The 25,634-nt window shown below is 50.0% G+C and overlaps 1 protein-coding gene across 6 annotated transcripts in view; it reads right to left on the bottom strand.

Moving 5' to 3' along the window:
• SH3RF3 (SH3 domain containing ring finger 3) overlaps positions 1-25,634 on the bottom strand; it is a 224,441-nt gene that overhangs the window by 89,682 nt on the left and 109,125 nt on the right. For all 6 annotated transcript variants that reach the window (XR_009054670.1, XM_057741557.1, XM_057741558.1 and 3 more), the window contains one exon: positions 10,050-10,145. Coding sequence is in view for 5 of the 6 variants with exons in the window: in XM_057741557.1 (XP_057597540.1) it covers positions 10,050-10,145 (96 nt within the window). In the remaining variant the exon portion in view is untranslated. The remainder of the gene's footprint in view (positions 1-10,049; positions 10,146-25,634) is intronic.

The raw sequence follows: 25,634 nt of genomic DNA, 5'->3' as shown, positions 1-25,634 counted from the left end.
GGGGCAGCGGTGAGGAGGGGGCAAGGCCGGCGGATCCCAAGGAGGGCCGCAGGGAGGAGGCTGGATTTATTCTGAGAGCAACGGGCCCCTGGGGGGCTGTAGGCAGGAGTGAGGCCCAAATCACCTTCGTAGGGACGGTCTGGTCTGTGTGTGACAATGGACCACGGGGAGGTGAGACCAGTGGAGCGTCAGCTGGGAGATGGTAACAGATGACAGAGCTGCTTTGAGAGGCCCAAGACCCAGAATAGCTGAAAACTTTTTATCTAGAAGGTTCTCTCTCTCAACCCCAAGGTAAAGGCAGGGTTAGAAACAAAGGACATGGTTGGATGGTCAGTGGACAGAGGGACCAAGGCCGTGGGAAGCGATCTGGATTCACCCACGTGTGGTGTGTGGAGCAAACTGGAGTCCTGAGAGTGACCAGGCTGGCCTCCCATGGCCTCTGCGCTCACCCCACCCCCTCCCATTTGGCCTGCTGGGTCACCCTGGCTCCACTGTCCCTCAGGCACTGGCAGCTCGGGGCACCACTGGGTCCTGCACAGCTGGCTCCCTACCCCTCACCTCCTGCCCCCAAAGGGGCTTCTCTGCAGGGCCCTCTGAGTGGGAGAGTTAGTTACAATCCCTCCACCAGCCTCTCTCCCCCTCTTCCAGCTCTGTTTTCTGCAGAGGATACACTGCCCTCTAGACTTCATCTTCTCTCCATCCTTCTCTCTTCCCATGAAAATGTGGGTTTCAAGACAATTCTTCCCAGGGCCTGGCACACGGCGGGCGCTCAATGAACAAATGACTGAAGGGCTGAGTGAGTGGAGTGGTGGATGGTGGCCCCCGTTGGCCTGCGAGGCACAGCTTGGACAGACCACATGCTGGAAACCTGCTCTTTCAGTCCAGGGCTCAGACGTGCCAACAGACATGGAGGCACAGGAATGGCTGCCCAGGGAGACCACAGAGTCCTCAACAGCTGCACACCACAACTCCTAACTGCTCTCACTTTGAGGATTTGGAAGAAATAAAAGCAAGAGAGCATAGCTCTGAGTTTTTCTGAGTAGGCTGGGCAGAAAAAGATGAGGCCAGAATTAGCTGTGTTTTCTCACCTTCCAATACTTGGTGGAGTCAAGGCGGCTAGAGAAAGATCCCCCCACCCCCCACCCCACCTCCCCGCCATAAAGTACACGCACAGTCTCAGAAGGGTCTCCAGGTCACCAGTGACTCACACTCTCCTTTCCAAGCAGAAGTGCTGATCAAAGATAACAGGAGAAACACGACGATGGGTGGTGTTTCTCCAACTGGCCCAGAGAGTTAATCTGGGAAATAATTCACGGTCAAGTCTTAGGACTAATGGGGAGGCAGAGCCAGGCACTGCAGGGCTATCTCCCCACAAATGCTCTCTGCTCTGGAGGGAAGGCACCTAGAGGCCCTATGATCCTTTCCAGCTGCACAATCAGACTCGCTGTTCCTTCTGCACTGAACACAGGCCTGAACCTCAGCCAAGACACACTCTGCTGTCACCTTATACACATCCAGAGCCAAATCTCTCCACAGCTAAATGTGCTTTCACCTTCACGTAGGAGGCCCACCCAAGGGGTAGGTGGCCTCGTAAGCAGGCCTCTACCTGGGTGGGCAGCCTCCACGTCGATGGCCAAGGCCCACCCTTGGGGCCAAGTAGACTCTGCAAAACAAGCCTCTTCCCCAACTTATTTCTTAGAGATGGGTCCACCCAGACCCACTGAGTCCGGCTTGGGGCTGGGCGCGGAGCTTTCCGGGAGACTCTCATGCTCACTGAAGTTTCTGGGCCACCGGCCTGAATGACTCGGCTGGGAAGGTGGGGATGTGGACACCTGGGAGGGAAGCTGAGTAAAGGTAGCTGTCTGAGCCAAGGTGAGGGGAGGGCAGGTGGGCGGGGATGTCCAGGGCAGCCTGCAGGGACAGAGCTGAGGAACCTGTGTCCCTGAGTAGGATGAGGATAAGTGGACGGCGGGTGGGGACAGAGAGACTCAGAGACAAGAAGCATCCAGTGGAGGGAGCTCAAGTTGGCTGAACAATAATCCCATCCTGCATGTACTTGGTCTGCAGGGTTACAATTGCCCATGGGAGCGACACATGATGGGAAGGAAGGAAAGCAGCTGGAGCCTGAGCAGAAATGGCAGACGCAGCACAGCTGGCGGCATTCCCCAGCTGGGTGAGCAGCGGCCCCAGGGGAGACTTGGGCTCAGCAAGCAGCCAGGCCTGGCTCCTTCCTGGCGTCGCCTACACTTCAGCCCCAGGTTGAGACACGGTTATCTCTGCTCATTTCCTGAAGATGGAAGTTCACTCCTGGAAGCCTTCTCTGCTTTCTTCTGGGCCCACCTGCAGCTGGACCTCCAGGCTGTGGGTGGGGCTACCACACAGAGGCTCCTGGGGAGGCTGGGGTTGGCAGGCACACCAGGCCCAGTGGGGCTGGTTTCACAAGGACTTACTAAGTCCCACCATGAGCTTCCAAGAAAACAGGCTGAAAGTGTCCCAGCTAAGACCTTGGAAATGGTGACGGCTTAGTCCTTATACTTTGACTACTTCTGTGAAACACTGGCCCATAACACAACAACAATGCACAAACGTACTAACTGCCTACTATGTGCCAAACACTATGCCAGGACCCAGATGGAAGATAATTGTTACTGGTCTGGCCTCAAAGTGGCAACTTACATGGTTACAGAGACAGACACAATGACAGGGAAACACATTATATGTCGCCTTGTGTACCTTATGTTACAAGACGTTAACTTCACAAATAGTTCAAAAAACGCTAAAGGAGGGAGTGATCAGGGAGAGCTGGTCCCTATGCACCTACCTATCTCTGTGGGGAAAAGCCCAATGACCACACCCCAGCACCCAGATCATGCCTTGAGGTGCAGACTCAGATCCCAGCAGGGCCACCCAAGGACACTGAAGCCTTACTCTCCAGTTGAGCACCACCCTGCCGGCTCCTCTCCTTCCTCACCAAGCCTGCCCTTTGGTAACGGGGCATCGCCTGTTGGGTGAAGTAAATTAAGTCTTCGCGAAGGCACAGTCTGCACCTGGACACAGAAACGCGGGCAGGACTCCTATCCAGGTCCAGGCAGGGAGTCCCTGCCCCCAGCTGCCCACTGACGTAGGAGCTCACGAGAGACGGGATGTGCAACCGGAAGAACAAAACAGAGCTCCAAGCAAAATCACATCTCCCACAGCGTTCTATGGCAGGAACCCCTGAGCAGTTTCTCTCCTGTTTCCTTGCTGGGGTTGTGCCAGGTCGCCTCTGATGGGGCAGAATCAGGGTGTCTTGAGAGTTAGGATCTGAGTGAGGAAGCAGGGGTCACACCTGCTTGGAAGAAACAGAGGAGCTACCAGCCCACGCCACCCACACTGGCCCACTTGGAACGCTGGTCACAGAACAGTGTTTGGACTTGGTTGTAACCCATCTCCACAGGGAATGATGACCTCAAAGGCTTCCACCCGTTCCTCACGTCTCTGATGAAAGCTGTTTACTCTTGGCCCTGGGGCTGGGGAGACTCCACAAGGAAGAGCCACGGCTGACTACAGCTTCCCCATTCTGCCAAAAAACCCTCCTGCATCCTAATTTTATCATCCTTATTTGAACCCCCTCCGTTTTACTGAGATATAATTGAAACATGACATTAAAGTGTACAACATAATGGTTTGTCACCCTTATTTCAAAATTCTAAGCCATTGCAGGTTGACGAGAAGCAGTAACAAGGACCATATTCACCCTCTCACCTGAAATGCTAAAAACAGATTTATGAAACCCAGTTTTCAGACATGGGACATCAGACAGCTCAGGAGTGAGGAACCTCATAAACCACAGGCCACGGCGTAGAGAACAGGGCTTCGGAAGTCGGGATACTCAGCCCCACAGTAGAGGCGCCCCAGTCCTGCCTAACACAGCATATAAGCGAGGCATAAATGCATCACACTGCTTATGTATAACTTACGTCCCAGAACAAGGCTTGCAAATATGTGTAGGAATACGAAAACATCCAGCACTCGAAAAGCCAAAATTCGCAACACTGGCATCCAATCGAAGATACCAGGCAGGCAAAGAAGCAGGAAAATGCAGCCTAGAAATCAACTGTATAGATATTCAGAGAGGCAAAAAGTTTGTCAGTGGAGCAGAACCAGAAACAGCCCAGAACACAGAGCCTGTAGAGAAGCACAACGGGACACCCTGACCACACCACACCACGTCCGAGAGGTGGGGCAGTGTGCGTCAGGAGACACACCGAGGACACAAGGAAGATGCCCTCCAGCTTCTAAAGACGAGCTCCCCGGACCCCCAGCCCACCTGTCTGCGGTACAGAGGCCCCATCCATCTGCCTGTCCGTCTGCTTCCCACCTGCTGCCCCCACCAAGGCCACTTCCCGCCTCCTTCCACACAGGTGGGGACTGGAGCAGTCAAACCAACCCTCTGCAGGGAAGAACAAGGGAGGTTTGGAACAAGACACCCCAGAGAGGTCCCAGGGCCAGGCCCACCCGCCAGCCACCAGGGAGGCCAGGGACGGGCAAGTCGTGGGAACAGCTGCAGCCACGTGACTCCACTTCAAGCTTCACAGTGAAACGTCCAGGCGTGGCTACAAGTTGCTGGTTTTGAACCGTGTCCAGGTGAGCTGGTATCGCAGGTCAGGCCACTAGCCTGGGAGCCTGGGGTCTGCGTGGCTGCCCAACAGGAGTCCCATCTCAGCATCTCTCTCTGGAGAGCCTGCCTCGCTGTACACCCTCCCTGAGCTTCTCACAGCCTGAGGGTCACACAGCCATCCCCGTCTCAGCACCAGGACCACTTCATAGAAGCTGGAGGAGCTGGTCATTTGTAGGCAGTAAAGAACAATGAGAGGAAAGGAAAGAAAGAAAAAGTAGCTATCAGAGGTCCTGATCCCAGAGATCCCCTCTGCTCGGAGCCACGGCCCCCGCTCACTGGACTGCTGAGGGTGTGGGGCAGGGCCAGCCAGGCCCCTCGGCCTCTGTGAGGGCCTCAGCCCCCTGAGAAGCACAGCACACAGATGCCAGTGGCCACAAGCCCTCACCGTCTGGGCAGTGCTGGGCCACCCCTGCGGGGCTGTGCCTGGTACCTCACTGGGTCCTCCTGGTGCGCTGCTCCACGTGGCACTGTCACGCTTGCAGGAGAAATGTGGTGCCGACGCATCACAGAGTTCGACGAGGCCTGTAGGTCCAGAGTCAGGCCAGGAGCAGCAGCCTTCCAGTCCCCGGGCCCGCATCCCCCAGTGGGAGCAGGAAGTTAGAACCCACTCGCCTCTCCCACTGCCCGTGCTGTCCCCGACCCATGGGGTTTCTCTTCCAGGAGTGGAGCCCCCTCAACCAGGGACACCCCTGCAGCTCTGTCCACCGGGATCCCAACTAAAATGTAGAGGCTGTGGAGGTGCTGAGACCAACCGGGGGCTCGGGGCTCCCACGTCCATCTGCCTCTTCCCTGAGCCTGGGCCTGGACCTTCCACTAGAAGCTACAGACCCTTCCCAGCCTACTCCCTGGAAATGCTCTGCTTGCCCCAGAGCTTGAGCTGTAAAACCAAGACAAAGGTGAAGAAATAACCAGCAGTTACTGGGAGTGGCAAACCCAATGCATGGGGGCAGCTCATACCTTTGAAACAATACAGACCCCTTCAGAGCTGTTTGTTCCCAGGGAAGCTGCCAGCTTCGATACCATATTTAGAGACGGAGACTCAGAATAATATGCTCTCTCCACAAAAGAAAGTGACAAGGAGACAGCGGTGCTACAGGAGCAAGAAGGGCCAAGTTCAACATCGCAATTAGCTGAGGCTTAGACGACATCCACCATAATTACCGTGCTGAAGACAAGGCCTCTCAAACGGGAAGCGGTTGCCATTAGTAACCATACCATTTTGGGCATTACATCTATTTGGCTAAATCAAGATTTCAGTTTTTGCTTCCATCATCTCCCAGGATCCGTAAATAGCAGCACATCAGCAGTTTGTCCTCACGCCCCACATGATCAGCCAAGGCTGGCGGTACCATCAACGCACAGAAGCCTGGATCTGGTTCCCCAAGGTCAGAACAGAGACTGGCCCTGGGATGAGCCTGCCCCCACTTGCTGCGGCTTGCCCGTCCTCCCCCATCTTCAAGTACAGAATACAGGTGCCTGCAGGTGCCCCAGGGAAGGGTCTTGATCCCCGGTGTAGGGGGCCGTAGAAGGGGAGAGAGCAGGAGCCAGAGGACAGACCCCCAGGTGCGCACGTGGCTCCAGGTTTAGGACACAAATGCCCTCCGGCTGCATCCACCCAGCTACATGGAGGGAGGGATGTGGGCTGGCTTTGATGGACTTGGAGGGTCAGGTGGGCAGGAGGGAGACAGGACTCCTACAGCAACTTGGCGACACCCCCAGCTCCATCCTCCAGCCCCTCATACCTGTGTGTACTCCTCCCAGCCTGGTGGCCCCAGGCTCTCTTCCATCACCACCTGCAGCCTGCAGCCCTCTCCTCCAGGCCAACTCCTCCTCCTCACAAGCCACCCTTACCAATCACGTGCCCGCAGCCACGCATCCATCCTCTGGCACATCCACAACTGCTGGGCCGACCAGGACCCTGCCCAGCCTCCCTTCCTGCCTCAGTTCCTTGTTTCTCACATGTCTCAACACACCCTCGCCCTCCCCCAGCAAATTCCCCAAATCACCTCCTACTAAGCCCTGAATGTTGTCATTCTCAACAAATAACCTTCTGCCAAGAGGCTGCGATGAGGACAGCTGGGCACAGACCTTCAACACCCTGTCCTCCGCGCCTCCAGAATCCCCCCTCATCTCCTCTTCCCTCGGAAGGGCAGGCCCTCCTCCAAGACCCTCCCCTCCCACTCCTCTCCTCCCCGAGGGCAGGTCAGGGTCAGCCCCACTGCTCCCTGAGACTGGGCGACCCGTGACAGAGCTCCTGCTGCACCCACTGGTGCGGTGCTGACTTCCACCTCATCTTTGGAGATGGCAGAACCCGACCCTGGTCCTCAGTGCCCGGGGACACACAGGCCACCCACCTTGACCTTGTTGATCAGAGCAGCCTCTGCTGTGTTTTTGCCCTAAGACTCTAGGTTCCCCCGGGGTCACGAGGATCCCCACCCCTCCTCAGGGCTTTCCCCCGCACCTCTGCTTCCAGATGCTTCCATCCCCAGACTCGGCCCTGTGAGCCCCAGGGAAGAGCCCACCTGAGATGGGAGAGGACTCTGCATCCCCAAAGCAAAGTTCAGTCCAGAAACGTCCTCCTCAGGCAAGCATCATGCCAGACTGCACGCAGGGCCCTAGTGGCCTCCTGCCCACACCTGAGCGCCCTGCATGCGCTTCAAACCACAGTTGCAGGGCTGGAGGAGGCACCTGGTAATTCAGTCCCGCAAGGAGCGTGATTTAAGACAGGCCAAATCCATGGAGATAAACACCACCCCAAACTGTGCTGTCAGCTGACACAGGCCCCGGCCCCTCCTGGCTCAGTGCCAACGCTGCAAAGACCCCCAGATCCACCCGGTGGTCTCAGATGCCTGCTCACCTCCTAGAGGAAGACGGTTTGAACTTTGCAACCCACAGGGGATGCCCCCAACGCCGTGTAAGGGTGAGAGTCACCTCAGCACTTCAAAAGGGAGTTCATACACAGTGAATCAGTCTCAGGAAGTACCCGACCAGGGCCTCCTTCTTCAGTGGTTGCTGAGGTCCTGGGGTCTATGGCTACGGCTAGGGCCCCTAGGGCGATGGGTGGGGGAGGAACTGTGTGTGTGTCTGTGGGGGTGGGGGGGGCGGCCGTGTTCAGAGCAGAGGGCCTGTGAGAGGGGACAGGTGTGCAGGAGCCCCCACATCCTTGCTCTGAAGGACCGTCTCCAGTGTCCAGGCAGTCGAGCCCCGAGGACACAGACCCCCAGCTAGCTCTCTGAGTGTCTGAGCCATGAGAGCCTCAGGAGGCCCTGCTGACTAGTTTCCAGCCCTGAGCCCAAGCTCTCAGCCTCTCCCATGATGCCCGAGTCCCTTCCAGAGAAAGGGAGCCAGTGAGCAGGGCTTGGCCTCCCACAGGGAGCACCATTACCTGCCTCAAGTTCCCTAAAAAATTTTTTCTTAGCTTCTTAAACTGCACTTCAAAGAGAAGTGCAAAAATGTTAACTATGCCACTTTACAGCTGCAAAACTGCCACTTTACGCAGCAACCCCAAGAAACCTCTCCACATCCCAGGAGCCTCCCTCTTGCCTGTTCCACTTGGTCTCCCCCAGGGTCCCCTCTTCCATCATCCGTGGGTGAGAGGGGAGTTCCGCTGCTCCTAAACTTCCTAAAAGGGAAAGTCTTCAGCGCACTCTCTTTTCCTTCTGGTTTCTTTCAAAAATGTGTCTGTGAGATGCATCCATGCTTTTAAACGTAGTCCTTTCACCTTCTCTGCCAGGTGGCTCCCCTCCGGCGGATGTCCTGGCTCTGGGATCCATCTGAGTTGACTCCAGTTTGGGGATGTGATAGGCTCCTAGGAACATCCCTGCATCTGTCTGTGAGTAGCCCTGTGAGAGTCTGGGAAGAGGTTCCACTGGCCAAAGATGTTGGGGAAGCAGACTCTCCATGTCTGGATGGCTTTGCGGTGGTTTCACGCATCAAGTTGTTGAGTCTGAAGCAGCAGGACGAAGTTGAAGCAAATGCACAAGTGAGGCTGGAGATGCTGGGGACTGTGGTCCTCGCCAAGGTGCCAGACAGCAGAGTGTGTGTACGCACGTGTGCGCACGTGTATGCTCCTCACAAGTGTACCAGAGAAAAGCGTGTGCATGTGTGCGGACTTACTGTTGGGGAGAGTCTGAGAATCTCCAGGGAAGTTGATTCAGAGTAAATGTGAGAACCACGGGTGCAGGACATTTGGGAAGGGGAGGAAAGGGCTGGAGATGAGACTGAAAAGCAGAGGAGGCTAAGCGCAGAGAGCATGGGCTGCCCACCCTAGCGAGCAGCCTTCGCCCTGCAGGAACCGGAATCTACTGCCCACAGGGTTTAGCAGGGGCAAAGTTGGCCACATCCCCTGCATGGCGTGTGGCCCGTCCTGAGTTAGGTGACTGCAGATTCTGAGTGGGGGCGCTGGGGGCTGGGAGTGGGGCCGAGTTGGGGGCCGAGTTGAGAGCCCCTGGACCGGGATCTCATCTGGCTCTGGGCCTGTCAGCTCATCTGTTGAATGGGGGTGGTCCTGGTGTTCACACGCGGGGTGCAAGAGGCCAGACGAGGACTCCTCAGAAGGGTCCGGGGCGCACGCACCATGAGCACTGGCTGAAACAATTCCCTGGGGGTGACACAATGGCGCACAGGTGCAGCATGGGGTCAGCCTGGGGACATGCACACACGGAGTGCGCTGACAAACAGCAGACACTCACAGCCCACGGCAACCAGGGGTTGAAAGGTCGAAGGTTCTGAATGCTCCCCACTTGGTCAATGCCCATAACTTACTCACTGGAAATCTAGAGCACCTCAGCCACAGAGAAGAGGCTGGAAGCCAACAGGCCTTAGATGAGCCCCGACGGCTCTCAACTCCAGGGACAGGCAGCTAACGAGCCACCCCAAACCCCAAGTCCTGAGAGCCTCAGTGTTCTCTTCAGCTGTTGGCAGAGTCATGGGGGAAGGCTGCCTCCTGGGGTGAGCTCTCCTCCCCCGGGGTCTGAGGGGCAAGCCAAGCAGAACCTGGAGAGTCTCGGAGAAGTGGGGCCAGGCCCAGGTTTCCCATGAGAAGTAGGGAAGGTCCGCATGGGAGCCCCGCCTCATCGCCTGTGGTGAGATGATGGGCCAGTGGCTGAACAGACCACTCCCAAGAGGCCAAGGCAATTCTCACAGCCTCAGGGCTGAATAAGACACACAGGTCGTCCCCATCTGAATTCAGAATACTGTGGGGTAACCTCCTTCTCCTGAGAAGAGGGTCCCCAAGGCAAGGACACCCCAGACTGGTGAAGCAAACAATAAAGGGCAAGAGAAGGGGTGGGTCTGGGAGGTGGCCTCACCTCCCCATGCAGGAGCGGTGGATCTGGAGCCTGGCATCACCTCCCTGTGCAAGAGGAGTGGATCTGGAGCAGGGCCTTACCTCCACATACAGCAGGGGGAAGATTCCGATTTTGTCTCCCAGCATTCCCTCCGCCCAGTTGTCATCTACTCTTCTGATTACAGTCAGGACTTCATCCTGGAATTGCCCCAGATAGACAAGCACAAAAACAGATACAAAACAGAACCAAGAGACAGGTTAGTGTCGTTGAAGCTATGGAAAGACTCTAAGTGACAACTCATTCCAAGATCTGACATGAACACCGTCCATCCCCACGTCTTCACCCAGCGTCCCTCTCCCTCTCTCATGTTGATTTAGCAGCACAGATCCTCCAGGGGAAGTGTGTGGCAATTTATAGTCTAGTGAGCACTTAAAAATTCATGTTCTTAATATTTACTTATGAATATAATTGTTTTCAATAAATATCAATTCAACTAAGTACAAACTTTCCATGTTTCTGCGTCCATCAAAGCACAAAATATGACCCAACCCACCCCCATTTATTTAGAGTTATGGAAGCTCTGAATAACCCTGTTAAATTCTTGTTACTCAGACAGTACCAAGGACAGAGACAGAAGGTGGGCAGAGGCAGGAGGAAGAAGGGGCGTGAAAGAGGGAGACAGGTGGTGGTGAGGGAGGACTCGCCTGGTGCCCCAGCAGGGTCGCAGGGACAGAGGACAAGGGTGGGAGAGAGGACGAGGAGTGCGGGACAACCGGGCAGCAGCAAGTGTTGGGGGGGCCAAGCTGGTGCCACACGGGATACAACGGAACCGCCCACAGGCTGTCTGCCTAACGACCCAACCGCCCCCCACACCAAAACTTCCTGCATTTGTCCCCCAGGACCTGAGTGGACACCAGAGGCCCGCCTGGGGCTGCAGTGCACTCAGGAGCTGATGGTCAGCACAGTCTCATGGACCCGGCTGGGTCTGAATGCACCATCTGCCTTTCCAAGCGGTCTTCGACCCCTTTTTGTGAAGCAGTGATGTGGGGTGTAGGGCCCTGGAGTCAGAGAAACATTCCAGGCCAATGGACTCCCTGACATCATGGGAGAAGCTGCTTCCCTGTGAACGGAGGGGTCGCACAGTGTGGGGAGTTTATCTGGAGCAAGGTGGGATGAGGTGATGGGAGCTAGACGTGTCTCCCAGAGAACACCAGGCGGGAAAGGCAAGGCCAGTTCCCAAGCTCCCTCCCAAACCTCTCCTCTCCTAGGGGTGCAGGGGACAGAGCAGGGACAACTGCACCCCTCCTTTCCCAGCTTAAACAAATACCAAATAATAAGAGCTGTGTGACTTCAGAATATTTCTTTTCCCAATTGATACAGTCCAGAAAACGCGACAGACACTGAGGGAATCGCAGGCTTTCCCACATTTCGGGGTGGCTGGTTCTCCGCTGCAGGGTGACACTGACAGGTTTCCTTTTAGTCAGTGTCTGTCATCAGAGCAGTACGCTTTCCTAATAAGCATTAGGGCCAAAGTGGCCGACTGGCTTGAGGAGGGATGAGCAGAGAGGGCACCTTGCTTATCTCACATCAAGTTCACGATGAGGAGAGCCCTGTGCCCATAACAGACTCCACTCAGATTCAGCCAAAGGTTGGCCCCGAGACCTCTCCAATGGTGCAAAGGAAAAGGTAATTGAAAGCTTCCTATAAGCCAGAGCTTTTGCAAGAGCAAAATAAAACAAAAAAAGACATTTAATTTTGTAAAGTTAAAAATTGAAAAGAAAAAATACCAGATTAATTTTGGTGAAAAATAAAATACCATAACATCCACACTGTTATTTGAGACTGGTCTAGAAATTAGAGCCAAAGAAATAAATGAAAAAAAAAAAAACAGGAAGTATAAACATTGGGGGGGAAAATCATATGATTTTCTACCTAGAAAAAATAGAGTATTAATTAAAAATTAGAATAAGAATTTGAGAAAGGCACTAACTTTAAAATAAATACATGAAAATCATTGGTTTTCCCATCTACCAGCAATAACCAGTTAGTAAATGTGATTAAAAATGGCAATAATTAAAAAACTAAAGTTAATTCTTTAATTCACTGTATATGCCAAAATTAATTCCATAAGTATTAAAGATTTAAATGTTAGAAAAAAAACCTTGAATATCCAAGAAGAAAATATGAGTAGATGTTTAATCTTGAGGTGGGGATGGTCTTAAGAAGTAAATAACACCATATATACATTACTAATAAGAAAAAAAATATCAAATTGTACACTTTAAATATATGCAGTTTATTGTATGTCAATTGTATCGCAATAAAAGTTCTTAAAGAAAAAAGCTAAATTAAAAAAAGAAGTAAATAACAAAGATTTGGTTACAGAAAAATGAAATTCTCTACGTTAAAAACAGCAAGAATGAAACAAAAAGGCAAATTCTCTAGAAAAATACTTCCAGGACAAACTGGAGACAAAGACCTTATATCCTTGCTACATAAGGACTTAAGAGACACAGCAGGAAAAAGAAACAAATACCTTAAAAGAAAAATAGGTCAAGGGCAAAAATCAGGCAACTCACGGACTTCCCTGGTGGTACAGTGGTTGAGAATCTGCTGGCCAGCACAGGGGACACAGGTTCAAGCTCTGAACCGGGAAGATCCCACATGCTGAGGAGCTACTAAGTCCATGCATCACAACTACTGAGTCTGTGCTCTAGAGCCAACTACTGAAGCCCGCATGCCTACAGCCTGTACACCACAACGAAGAGTAGCCCCGCTCACCACAATTAAAGAAAGCCTGTGTACAGCAACAAAGACCCAACATAGCCATAAAGTAATTAATTAGTTAATTAATTAAAAAAATAATAAAATAAATCTTTAAAAAAAAAACACCCTAAAAAAAAAATCAGGCAACCCGCAAAAAGGAAGAAAAGCAAACTGCTGTTAAATACATTTTAAAATGTGATACCCGACTAATATTCAAAAAAATACAATTTTAGACAGGAAAATTCCTTCCCTCTTCTTTGTTCTTTGGTGTCTACCAGATTAGCAGGGATGAACATAAGCTAGCTCAGTATGGTCAGCATAAAGACTACAGGCACTTTACCATTTCTGGTGGGGATATACATTTATGGCGGCAGTATGGCAAGTCCTATCAAACATGAGAGCCTGCATACCCACTGATCTGATGAAAACACGTCTAGAGACTCTTTCAAGAAGACCAAAGAACTGCAAGAAGATTCAACTCCAAGTATGTTCATTACAGTGTTTCTTCAACTAGAGAAAAACTAGAGACAACTGCACAGCCAAAGACGGTTGGTTAGATAAATTATGGTATATTCACCAATAGCATAACAAACTGCAGCCCACTCCAGCCACTCTGTCCTGCCCAACGAGACGTGGAAAGTGGAGACACAGAAGTAGAGCTCACAGCCTGGTGGTGGTCCTTAGAAGATGGGGCCCTAATAACAGGATCATAGGCTACAGAACACTTCCCCTCCCCCACATCTCACCACCATGTCACTAAAGGCCTATTTACCACAGTGCCTTTTACCTGGTACATCATGTCCAAATAGCAAAAAGGAAAAAAAATTACTAGACATCCTAAAAGGTAAAGAACAGTTTGAAGAGACAGAGCAAGCATCAGAACCAGACCCAGATATGGCAGGAATGCTGAAATTATCAAACAGGGAATTTAAAACAACTACAATTAATATGCTCAGGGCTCTAATACACTAAGTAGACAGCATGCAAGAACAGGTAGGCAATGCAAACTGAGAGACGGTAAGTCCAAGAAAGAACCAAAAAGAAATGTTGGAGATCAAAAACACTGTAACAGAAATAAAGAATGCCTTTTATAGCATTTTTAGTAGATTTTACACCCAAGGAAAGAATCTCTGAGCTTAAGGATATCTCAATAGAAACTTCCAAAACTGCAAAGCAAAGAGAACAAAGACTGAAAAAGAAAATTAAAAAAAATCCGGAACAGAATATTCAAAAACTGTGGGATAACTACAAGAGGTATAATATACAAGTAACGGGAACACAGGAAAGAGAAGAAAGAAAAAAAGGAACAAAAGAAATATTTGACACCATAAATGACTGAAAATTTCTCTACCCTGAAAAATAACCCTTCAATAGTAAGGGAAAAATAAAGACTTTCTGAGACAAACAAAAATTGAGGGAACTGGTTACCTTGCAAGAAATGTTAAAAGAAGTTCTTTAGAGAGAAGAAAAATTACATAGATCAAAACCTTGAATCTACATAAAGAAAAAACACTGGAGAAGGAATAAATAAAGTTAAAATTAAAAAAATAGTTTGTCCAAAATAATAATAGCAACAATATATCTGATTATATATGCTTATGTACATACCATATACATGTCTACCAAATGTATATATAGTGTGTGTGTATATATATATATATATATATATATACACACATACACACTTATGCATGTTTATATATACGTTAAATGAATAGCAGCAATGACACAAAGGACAGGAGGAAGGAATTAGGATTATTTTGTTATTGTAAGGTAACTGCACTACCTGTGAAACAGTATAGTGTTATTTGAAAGTGGACTTGGATTAGTTGTAAACATATATTGCAATCTCTAGGGCAACCATCAAAAAAAATTTTTAAGGTACAACTGATATGCTAAAACAGAAGAGAAAATGAAATCCTATAAATTGGTCAATTAAAACTGCAAAAGGCCAAAAAAGAGTGGAAAACAAAAACAGGAACAAAAATCAAGGACAACAAATGTGGTAAATATTAATTCAACAATATCAACAATCACTTTGAATAGTAATAGTCTAAATGTACAAATTGAAAGACAGAGATTGTCGGGATGGATCAAAAAAACAAGACCCAACTATACGTTGTCTACAACAAACCCATTTTAAATATAAAGATACATATAAATTAAAAGTAAAGAGATAAGGCAAGATATACCATGCTAGCACTAATTAAAAGAAGCAGGAGTAGCTATACTAATTTCAGAAAAAGCAGACTTCAAAGCAAGAAAGTTAGGGATAAAGGGGGGGCATTATGTAATGATAAAGAACGATAAAGAGCATAAGTCAATTCTCCAGGAAGATAACAGTACTTAACACGCATGCAGCTAACAACAGAGTGTCAAAATATGTGAAGCAAAAATTGACAGCACTACAAGGAGAAACAGATGAATTCACTATTACAGATTGGAGACTTCAATGCCCCACTATCAGAAATGAACAGACCCAGGGCAGAAAATCAGTAAGGTGAAAGCTGAACTTAACATCATCAATCAACTGTACATAATTGACATCTATAGACTACTTCATCTAGCAATAGCAAAATACACATTCTCTTCAAGCTCACAGGAAACATTCACCAAGATAGATCATATTTTGGGCCATAAAACATGCTTTAACAAGGCTAAAAGAATAGAAATCATACATGTCTGCTCTCAGACCACAATGGAATTAAACTAGAAATCAATATTGGAAGGATAATTGGAAAATTCCAAAATACTTGGAATTAACACAATTCTAATAACATTTGGTTCAAAGAAGACACATCAAGAGAAATTTTAAAATATTTTAAAATAAATGAAAATAAAAACACAATTTGTCAAAATTTGTGGGCTGCAGTGAAAGCAGTGCTTAAAGGTAAATTTATAACATTTGAATGCATATATCAGAACAGAAGAAAGATCTAAAATCAATAATCCAAAATTCCACCTTAGGAAATTGAAAGAGAAGAGCAAATTAAATCCAAAGTAAGCAGAAGAAAAGGAGTAATAAAAATTAGAGCAGAAATCAATGAAGTTGAAAACATGAAAGCAATAGAAAAAAATCAACACAACAAGGAACTGGTTATTCCAAAAGATCAATAAAATCAATTAGCTTCTAACAGGATAACCAAGAAAAAAAGAGAGGAAACACAAATTACTAATATTAGGTAATGAAAGAGGGAACACTACCACAGATCCCATGGGCATTAAAAGGATAATAAAGGTATATTATAAACAATTCTAGGCCCACAAATTTAATAAACAAAATGGACCAATGTCTTTAAAGACACAATCTGTCAAACTCACACAAGAAGAAATACACAATCTGAGTAGGCCCATATCTGTTAAAGAAATTGAATCAATAATTAATAAACTTCTAAAGCAGAAAGCACCAGACCCAGATGGGTTCACTTGTGAATTCTGCCAACACTGAAGGAAGAAATTATACCAAATTCTCTAACAATTTCTTTCAGAAGATTGAAGCAGAGAGACTACTTCCTAACAATTCTATGAGGGCAGCATTATACTAACACAAACTAGACAAAGACACAGTAGGCAGAGAAAACAGAAATGTCTCTCATGAGCATAGGTGCACAAATCCTCAACAAAATATTAGTAAGTTGAATCCAACAAAGATTAAAAAGAACTATATAGCATGACCAACTGGGATTTATCCCAGGTATGCAAGGCTGGTTTAACATTCAAAACTCAGTTACTGTAATTCATCACCATCAATAGGCTAAAGAGGAAAAATCACATCCTCACATTTACAGATGTAGAAAAGCATTTGACAAAATCAAACAACAATTCATGATTTAAAGAAAAACAAACCTCTCAGTAAACTAGAAATAGGCTGAAGCTTCCTCACATTGAAAAAGAACATTAACAAAACCCTTCAGCTAACATCATACTTAATGGTGAGAAACGTGAAGCTTTTCCTGATCAGGAACAAGGCAAGGATGTCTCCTCTAACCACTGCCTTTCAATATCATAGTCAAAGCCCTAGCTAATGCAATAAGACAACGAAGGGAAACAAAAGGTATACAGATTGGGAAGAAAGAAATAAAACTATCTTTGTTTGCAGATTACATGATTGCCTATGCAGAAAATCTGAAAGAATCAACAAAAAACTACAACTAATAAGCAATTATAGCAAGGTTTCAGAATAGAAGATTAATATACAAAAGTTAAATATTTTTCTATATACTGGCAGTGAATAAGTGGAATTTGACATTAAAAAATACAATACGGTTTACATTAGCACCTAAAAAAATGCAACACTTAGGTGTACATCTAACAAAATAAGTACAAGAGCTATAAATGGAAAATTACAAAACTCTAATGAAGAAAATCAAAGATGAATCAAATAGCGAGATGTTCCATGTACATGGGTAGAAAGACCTGATGTTGTCACGACGCTCTTCTCAACTTCTAGATTCAATGCAATCCTAATCAAAATCTCAGCAAGCTTTTTTGTGGATATTGACAAGTTGATTCTAAACTTTACATGGAGAGGCAAAAGACCCAGAACAGCCCATTCAACATTGACAGAAAAGAACAAAGAGTGACACTATCTGACTTCAAGACTTACTATAAAGCTACAGTACTGAAGAAAGTACTTGGTGTCTGGATTGGTGATAGGATACAAAAATAGATCAGTGGAACATAACAGAGAGCCCAGAAATAGACCCACATAAATGCAGTCAACTGATCTTTGATGAAGGAGCAAAGGCACTACAACAGAGCACTACAACAAATGGTGCCGGAACAACTGGACATCCACACGTTTAAAAAAAAAAATCTGGACACAGACCTTCCACATTTCACAAAAATTAACTCAAAATGGATCATAGATCTAAATGTAACATGCAAAACTATAAAACTCTTAGAAGATAACATAGGAGAAAATCTAGATGACCTTGGGTTTGGTGATGACTTTTGGATACAACATCAAAGGCTGGTCCATGAAAGAAAGAACGGATTAGCTGGATTTCATTAAAATTAAAAATTTCTGCTCTGTGAAAGACACTGTCAAGAGATTAAAAAGACAAGCCACAGACTCATGAAAATATTTGCAAAAGACATATCTGATAAAGGACTGTTATCCAAAATATATAAAGAATTCTTAAAACTCTTAAAATAAGAAAACAATTTGATTCAAAAAAGGGCCAAATACCTCAACATACACCTCACTAAAGAAGATATACAGATGGCAAATAAGCACATGAAATGATGCTCCACATCCTATGTCATCAGGGAGATGCAAATTAAAACAAAAGTGAGATACCACTACACTCCATTAGAGTGGCCAGAATCCATAACAATGACACCACCAAATGCTGGTGAGGATGTCAATCAGCAGGAACTCTCATCACTGCTGGTGGGAACGCAAAATAGTACACCACTTTGGAAGACAGTCGGTGGTATCTTACGAAACTAAACATACTCCTACTATACAATCCAGCAATCACACTCCTTGGTATTTACCTGATAGAGTTGAAAACATAACCACACAAAAAAACCTGCACATGGATGTTCATAGCAACTAAATTTGGAAGCAACAAAGATGTCCTTTAGTAAATTAATGGATAAACTGTGGTCCATCCAGACAGTGGAATATTATTCAATGCTAAAAAAAAAACAATGAGCTATCAAGCCATGAAAAGACATGGAGGAACCCTAAATGCATATGACTAAGTGAAAAAAAGCCAATCTGAAAAGGCTATATAGATTGTGTGATTCCAACTATATGACATTCTGGAAAAGGCAAAACTATGAAAACAGTAAAAGGATCAGTGGTCGCCAAGAGCTGGGGGGAGGGAGGGCGGAATAGGTAGAGACAAAGGTTTTTAGGGCAGTGAAACTGCTCTGTATGCTACCCACGTGCATACGTGTCATTACATTTGTCCAAAGCCATAGGATATATAACCCCAAGAGTGAACAGTAACATAAACTCTGTACTTTGGGGGATGACAATTTGTCAACATGGGCTCATCAGTGGTAGTAAATGTGCCATCTGGTGGGGGATGTTGATAACGGGGGTGGCTGTGCACGTGGGGGCAGGGGTATATGGGAAATCTGGTACCTGCTGCTCAATTCAGGCATAAACCCCAAACTGCTCTACAAATGAAGTCTATTTTTAAAAAATAGCTAAAAGTACCACAGAGTGATGAAAATGAACAGACTACAGCACTTACACAATACGGGTACAGTTCACACACAGGTAACGTTGAAAGAAAACAAAGCTGGACAGGTGAGTAGGTTCTGCCTGATTCGTTTATTGGAAGTTCAAGAACAGACAAGTTCATCTACGGTGTTAGAAGACACGGAGGGAGGCTGGGGGCCGGGGTGTTGGCAGCCCACCATTTCCCCACTGGGTAGTGATTATAGGACATATTCTTTCCAACCACCAAGCTGCATAATTTTGACCAGTGGACTTGTCGGTATATTATGCTATACTGAGATAAAAAGCTTTTTTTTAAGGTCACACTCTTCCTAGTGTGGACAAGCCATGGCACGCCTTAAATCCTGCCTGTGGTCCTGATGCAGCTCTAAAGGGACTTCATATCCTGAGGAAACCAACGCGAGGTGAAGAGTCTGAAGTCGAGCACAGAAAACCAGAGAAGTGGGTGCAGAGCCCACAGGTGAGGAGGCCAGGAGGGGCTAAGCCTTCATCACCACACTAAAGTGCCCGGCTCACTGCAGGCCACCCAGGAGGCCCCGGTGACTGAGAAGCAGACACAGTTCCACCTAAGGGACAGCTGCCCCCAAAAGAGCCCCACCTCTTAGGCCGGGGAGCTTGTCGTCACCCGAGGGCCACGAGGGGCCAAGCTGTGCCTCCTCCAGCTCAGGAGCATCCCCTAGGCATCCCCTAGGTGCCCAGCACAAGGAGGAAAGCGTCCCTCCTCAAGGAGAGCTCAGCGCCCACTCCAACACAAGCACAGCAAAATCCCAGCTCAGTGTAGCACGTGGGTCCCGAATCCAGTCACGTCAGATTGCTCCGGTGAGGCGAGGACAGGAGCAGATGCTAATCCAGGCTGGGATCCGAGGACACGGCAAGACCAGACGCTCCTCTTCAGCTCACGTGGTTTTTGGGGGGAGGCCGGGCTGTGCAGGGGCAGCCACTCCCCGTACACCAGCAAGTGACTAACTTCCCGAGGTCTCAGAGGAAGGTTTCCCACACTCTGCCTCTAACCCAGCTCTCGCCCCAGACCAACCTTGATGAGGAGCGCTGAGTGCCAGGCAGCACCACATGCCGGGCAGCACCGTAGAGCCGCCAGCACCAAATCCTGTGGGCCCTGCAAACAGTCACGACTTCTCCCGCCACCCACGCAGGACCGGGAAAGCAACGCCTGGATCCCCGTCAGGTCTCAGATTTGCCGTCATATTTTACAACCCTGGGGCAAGGACGGGGGAGGCACCTGCTCTGCAGCCTCTTAGAAATTCAAACACTCCCCCCTCAAACCCTGACTATGTACAACAGAGAGGCCCAAGCCCCACAGCGCCCAGCTACCATGCTCAAGAGGGACAACCTTGCACAAAGCCAGCTGAGCAGACGCACAGGGAGCTCCGAGCTGTGCCCTCGAGGCCTGTGCAGACCCTTCCAGGCCAGGCCAGGGAGCTGGCATTTCAGGATCTGCCAGCTGGACATCTTTGTCTCACATCCAGCTCTCCTGTTTCAGGAGGGAAGAAGCCAGATACGTGGAGAGTGTAGGGGCCTGGCTGAGGACCAGTGAGGCTATGGAGGTAAACCGCCACCAGTGGGCAGGGTGGCCTGTGCCCCAGTTCCCCAGCGTTGCCCAGTGCAGAGGAGCAAAGGGCCTCTTACTGACCCCATGATGCCCTGAGGGTGGAGGCGGGGGGCAGACAAGGTCTGGGCCAATCTGGAAGCATCGAAGATTTTCTGGACAAAAGCTGCTTCCACAATTTCACTTTCAGATGCAAGACTCAACTTCACTTACAGCCTCCACAGCAAGCATGCCTCTTGCGAGTTGGGAGCCTCCCCTGTGCTGCCTCCCTGTCTCCCCTTTCCAAGCTCTGCTGGACACTGAAGGCCGGGGCCCAGCAGCAGAGCCCCCTTGGAAGCGGGTGGCTTCGGGATAGTCCCAAGCAACTGAGAACAGAGTGATTATGTGAGGAGCGGACTGCCTTCCTGCCCAGCCTCAGTGGGCAACGCACTTGCAAAGGAATCACATACCACCTAAAGGGGCTTTAATTGCATTTCTAATTAATTCACCAAACTCCCCCAACGTCTGTGCACGATTCCTTCCCGGGGAAAAGCAGAACTGCAAAGAGACAGGTCTGTTAGGAAGCCCAGGCCTGAGGCTTTCCCTCCCTGACCTGCCTGGAGGCTGGAGTCTCTGTCCCCACAGAAGTCCCCAGACGCCACAGGGTGGCTGGCCAAGTGCACCATCCTCAACACCACGTCAAAGGTATGTCTCACACACCAAAGGCCCGGCCCGAAATACCTGGAGAGTTCCCATAGCAGCTACACGTGAAGCAGGCTCTAGGGGCCTAATAGTTTCCTAAACACATGTGGGGCAGATCACACGCGTGGAACCTGGCCATGGGCCAGCCGCCTGCCCTCCCAGGGGGCCTCCCTGCTCCTATGCCTCTTCTTTCCCTGCAGCCAAGCAGTTTCCAAGAGGCAACGAGGAGCAGAGACCTGGGATGGCCCTTCAGAAACAAGGCCAAGTGGCCTGTCCACTCAGCGTCAAAGCCCACTCTGCTTGGCCACGGCCACAGCCACCCCTCGCCTCCCGGGCCCTGACAGTCCCTCACTGTCAGCTGCAGACAGAGCGCCAGTTACTCTGGTCCCAGAGAGAAGGGAAAACCCAAAAGGAAGAGCTCAGAAACTCCCTGCACCTTCTGCTGCAGACACAGCACAAAATTCCCCCTGATGACTCCGGGGTCCCAGAGGAGGCTCTGAAGGGACCAGCTGCAACTGTCCCCTCTTTGCTGGCTCGCGCACTGCAGCTCAGCTGCAGACACTGCGGGGGGTGGGACAGCTCCTCCAACTCCGCCTGACGCAAGAGAAGGGGCTGGGCAGGGATGGTCTTCAGAGCCCACCCTCCTCCGAGCCTCCGGACCGTCCCCTTAGGAAAGCTGCCTCTTCGGAGGAGCCTGCAGGCTGCTGCCCAGCTAGAAGGCAGGTCCGGGAGCTGCCCAGCTTGAGCAGAATGCCGCGCTGCCTGCTGCCCTCAGGCTCATCCACTTTGGTCACTAGGTGCCCAAGTCTTCCAGCCCTGAGAGCGTTCCAACTGCCCCTCAGGAGAGAGGACATGCAGTGGGCACAGCATGTGGAACCCCCTTGGAGATGCAGCCACCTGGACCACAGGGGTACAGGTGACCCGTCCTCGGAGTCTCAACTCCAGTCAAAACGGGGGTCTGTGCAGGAAGCCCACCCTCCTTGAGCGTCCTGAGCCAACGCAAAAAGTGACGTGCACCTGACAGAAACAGGAAGCCACTGAGGGCAGAAGCAGGTACTGGTTGAGTGCCTGTTTTGAGGTTGGTTCCCCAAAAGCCTTTGTTCATTGAATACTATCAACTCCATTTTATAGTCAAAAAAGAGACTCAGAGGTGAAGTAAATGTCCCAAAGTCACCATATAAGAGTAAAAGTGTCCCAATTTGAATCCTTGTCTCACTCGAGAGCCCAAACTCCAAATGCATTTGCTTTCTATCCACCTATGTCTGTCCCCTAATCAGAAGAATACAGTTTGGTATTAACACTGGGTTAATTCACAAAGGAGAGAATCCCCACGTTGGGGAAAGACGATCAAACACTCAGCAGTGGAAGAGGACCACGTGGGAGGGTCCCGTGGTGACACCAGCAGGAGGGAAGTCTGCCCAAGTCAGGGCAGCTGGTGGTGTTTTGAAAGGGCTTTGCCAACTCAAAGCATCCCTCTGGTGCCGCGGGGCTGGGCGGGAGGAAGGGTGTGAGATGAGGACCAGCAGGGAGCTGTCACCATGTTCACGGGTCCTGCGGCCTCTCCGCGTGGCTGGCATAGTGATGGCAGGTCTCTAGTCCTCACTGCAGGGTGGGTGCAGATGGCTCTGAGATGAGACGCATGTGTGCTCCTAAGGCCACAGGGCTGAGATCACACAGGGGATCCCGATTACAAAGCCCCTGCGCCCAGCGGCTCCCGCCCATGCCAGCCCCTCCCTGTCACATGGTGGGCACTGCACGTGGAGGCCTCAGGTGACAGCTCGGAAGAACCGGCTGGCAGAGCGGGAATGCTGCACTGCTTCCTTTTGTCTTTTTATCCGCACATGCCCAGCTTTTTGGAGCGGGACTGCTAAGAACTTACAAATTGTGCTTTTTATAGCTGCTTTACAAGAAGTAATTATTCATTCTCTTCTTCAATGAAACAAAGACTTTGGTCTTAGAATGATTTTAATTAATCCAATTTTAACAGGACTGTTCAAAAGCTGACACCAAAGATAAAAATTTTGCTTTGATGCGCACGCTTCATGCTTTTTTAAGCCTCATCAATCCCATCACAGTGATGTTTTTTAAAGGTGAGTTAGCACCATCTGTGGATTTCAGTCACCCCGTCTCTCCCTGCTGAGTCTAGAAGGTAGCATATCCCTGGAGGCAAAACCAAGCTGGTCTGAACCCTGTGGTCACTTCAGGTGATGAAACAGAAGCTGTTAGAACCAGCATTCCAGGCAGGCAGAGGGAAAACCTAAGGCTGCCATGTGGGGAGGCAGGGATGTGGAGGCTGGCGGCGTCCGGAGGAGAGAGGTGGGAAAGAGCAGGTGCTCAGGAGAGGGGCTGTGCCCTAACCTAAGGTGTGTGTGTGGGGGGGGGGGGGGTGGCAGGTGCTGGTGAAACACTTGTGTGAACACCGTGGGGAACACAGCAGGGGAGTCACAGCACGGTCTTCACCGGGAATCATGCCCAGGGGCCTTCAACTCTCTACATTAATCCACATACTGAGAGAAAGAAAGCCCAGGAAGAGCAGCCAGAGACATGCGTGGCCCACCAGCTCTCACAGCTCCACTCCCCAATCTCGGCTCAAAAGTCACTTCCCGGGGAGCCCTGAGGACCGCCCTCCTCGACAGCATGGCCCACACGGCCCAGGGCACCAGGACCCCCCGGGATGAGAAGCAGCAGCAGCACCCATCACAGGACAAGTGTCAGAGAGCCGTCCCGAGTTCTCACTCTTCCCATGAGGGCGGCTGTAATGTTTCTTTTGAAATACCAAACACTGACCACCACCTTGACCAGATACCCTGCAGGCCTCCTGGGCGACCTGCACAGCCCATTACTCTCAGGAACTGTCCCCCGGACTTGCTGTTTCTGCCTCTCCCACCAGACATCAGGCTCCCCAGATACAGCACAGCTCCCAGAGGGGCCTGGCCTGGCACATTTTGTTGATAAGCAGACAGGTGCCCCTCTGTCCCCTTGCCCAGTGGGCTCTAGTCTTCACCCCGGAGTTGAGACTTCCAGGCAGGGGCTCACACACGGAGTGGGTGATGGTGGTGGAGGAAAGGGAGGCCTTCACCAGGAGACAGCGGCAGCTCTGGCTCTTCAGCTGTCCGCTCGGTAAGCCTCCTGCCATGAAGCCTGTGAGGAGGGCCCTGTGTCTGTCCCTGTCCCTGTCAGGCCCAAACATGTCTGTCTCCTTACAAGGGCTCGATCAGACCCCAAGGGGCAGCAGGGTCCCGGCTCTTGATCCTGAGTGACAGCACAGAGCACCAGGGCCCAGGGGTCTCTCTCAGGGAGGGCTGGGCAGAGGAATGAGCACGAGGGGCTCTGTCCGCCTGACCTCATGCTCTGCAGCCTGCGTTCCAGCTCAGAAGGAGAGGGAGGGAGGGAGGGGGAGGCCTGACGCTGCGTCCAGGGAAGCTTCAGGGCCAGATGACAACTGGAATTAGCATCGGAACACCTTGATGGAAGGAAGGAGGAAAGAGTTGAATCCTTGAATGAAAACAGATCGCTCACCGTCAGGCTGAACAATGGAACAAGACATAAATGGCAGCCAGAACAGCCTGCACAGAACAGGCCAATTTTGCTCAAAATAGAGCACAGAGTACTCAGCCCTGCAGAGAGCTCGGCACCACAGCCAAGCTCTGCTCCGAGCAGAGGAGAGAATCACGATGATCTGGAAGTGCACTCTGAGGTCAGAGACCTGAGCCGGAATCCAGCTCTGTGTTTATGACTGCATATGGGGAGAGACTGAAGGAGCAGGGCGAGGGCTGTGCCCGCCCGAACAAGAAACGTAGCCTCTTAGAGCTGTGGCTCTGCTAGGGAAGCACTGACCCAAACTGCCCACCCTGGCCAGGCATGATAATGACCACTTGCATGAGTTATCTTACACCAGGAGATCCCGACAGGGAACTCGGAATTAACAAGCTGCCGCCAGCCGGAAGAATTTGGGAGGGGTCAAGAAGAGGGAGGAGATGCCAGCCCGTAATAAGCTCTGCCAGTCCTCACGCTGGAATCCATTTTGGCTGAGAGATGCGTGTGCCACCAGGAAGGGCCCTGAGTCAGACCAAATACAGGCCAAGAAAGATCACTGGCCAAAGACAACCTGGAAACTAACCCCATGACCATAAAACCTGAGACTGCGAGCCACATGGCAGAGCAGTCCTCCTGGGTCCCCTTCCCCTCCTGCTCTCCACCCGGGCGCCCCTTCCCAATAAAGTCTCCTGCTCTGTCAGCATGTGTGTCTCCTCGGACAATTCATTTCTGAGTGTTAGACAACAGCCCACTCTCGGGCTCTGGAAGGGGTCCCCCTTCCTGCAACAGCTTCAACATCAGGAAGATGGGCTCCCACCCCTCCCCCGGGACCCCAGCAGGCAGTTGTGAAGGTAATTAATGAATCGATGATGTGACTCGTTACCACTGCCAGGGAGAAGCAGGGGTTCCAGAGTTCCAAGCGCCCTGACCCTCCCAGCC

This window comes from Hippopotamus amphibius, chromosome 7 (assembly GCF_030028045.1).
Source record: "Hippopotamus amphibius kiboko isolate mHipAmp2 chromosome 7, mHipAmp2.hap2, whole genome shotgun sequence".
Classification (NCBI taxonomy): Eukaryota; Metazoa; Chordata; class Mammalia; order Artiodactyla; family Hippopotamidae; genus Hippopotamus; species Hippopotamus amphibius.
Note: the sequence above shows the minus strand (reverse complement) of the source record. Positions and strands in the feature narration are given on the sequence as shown.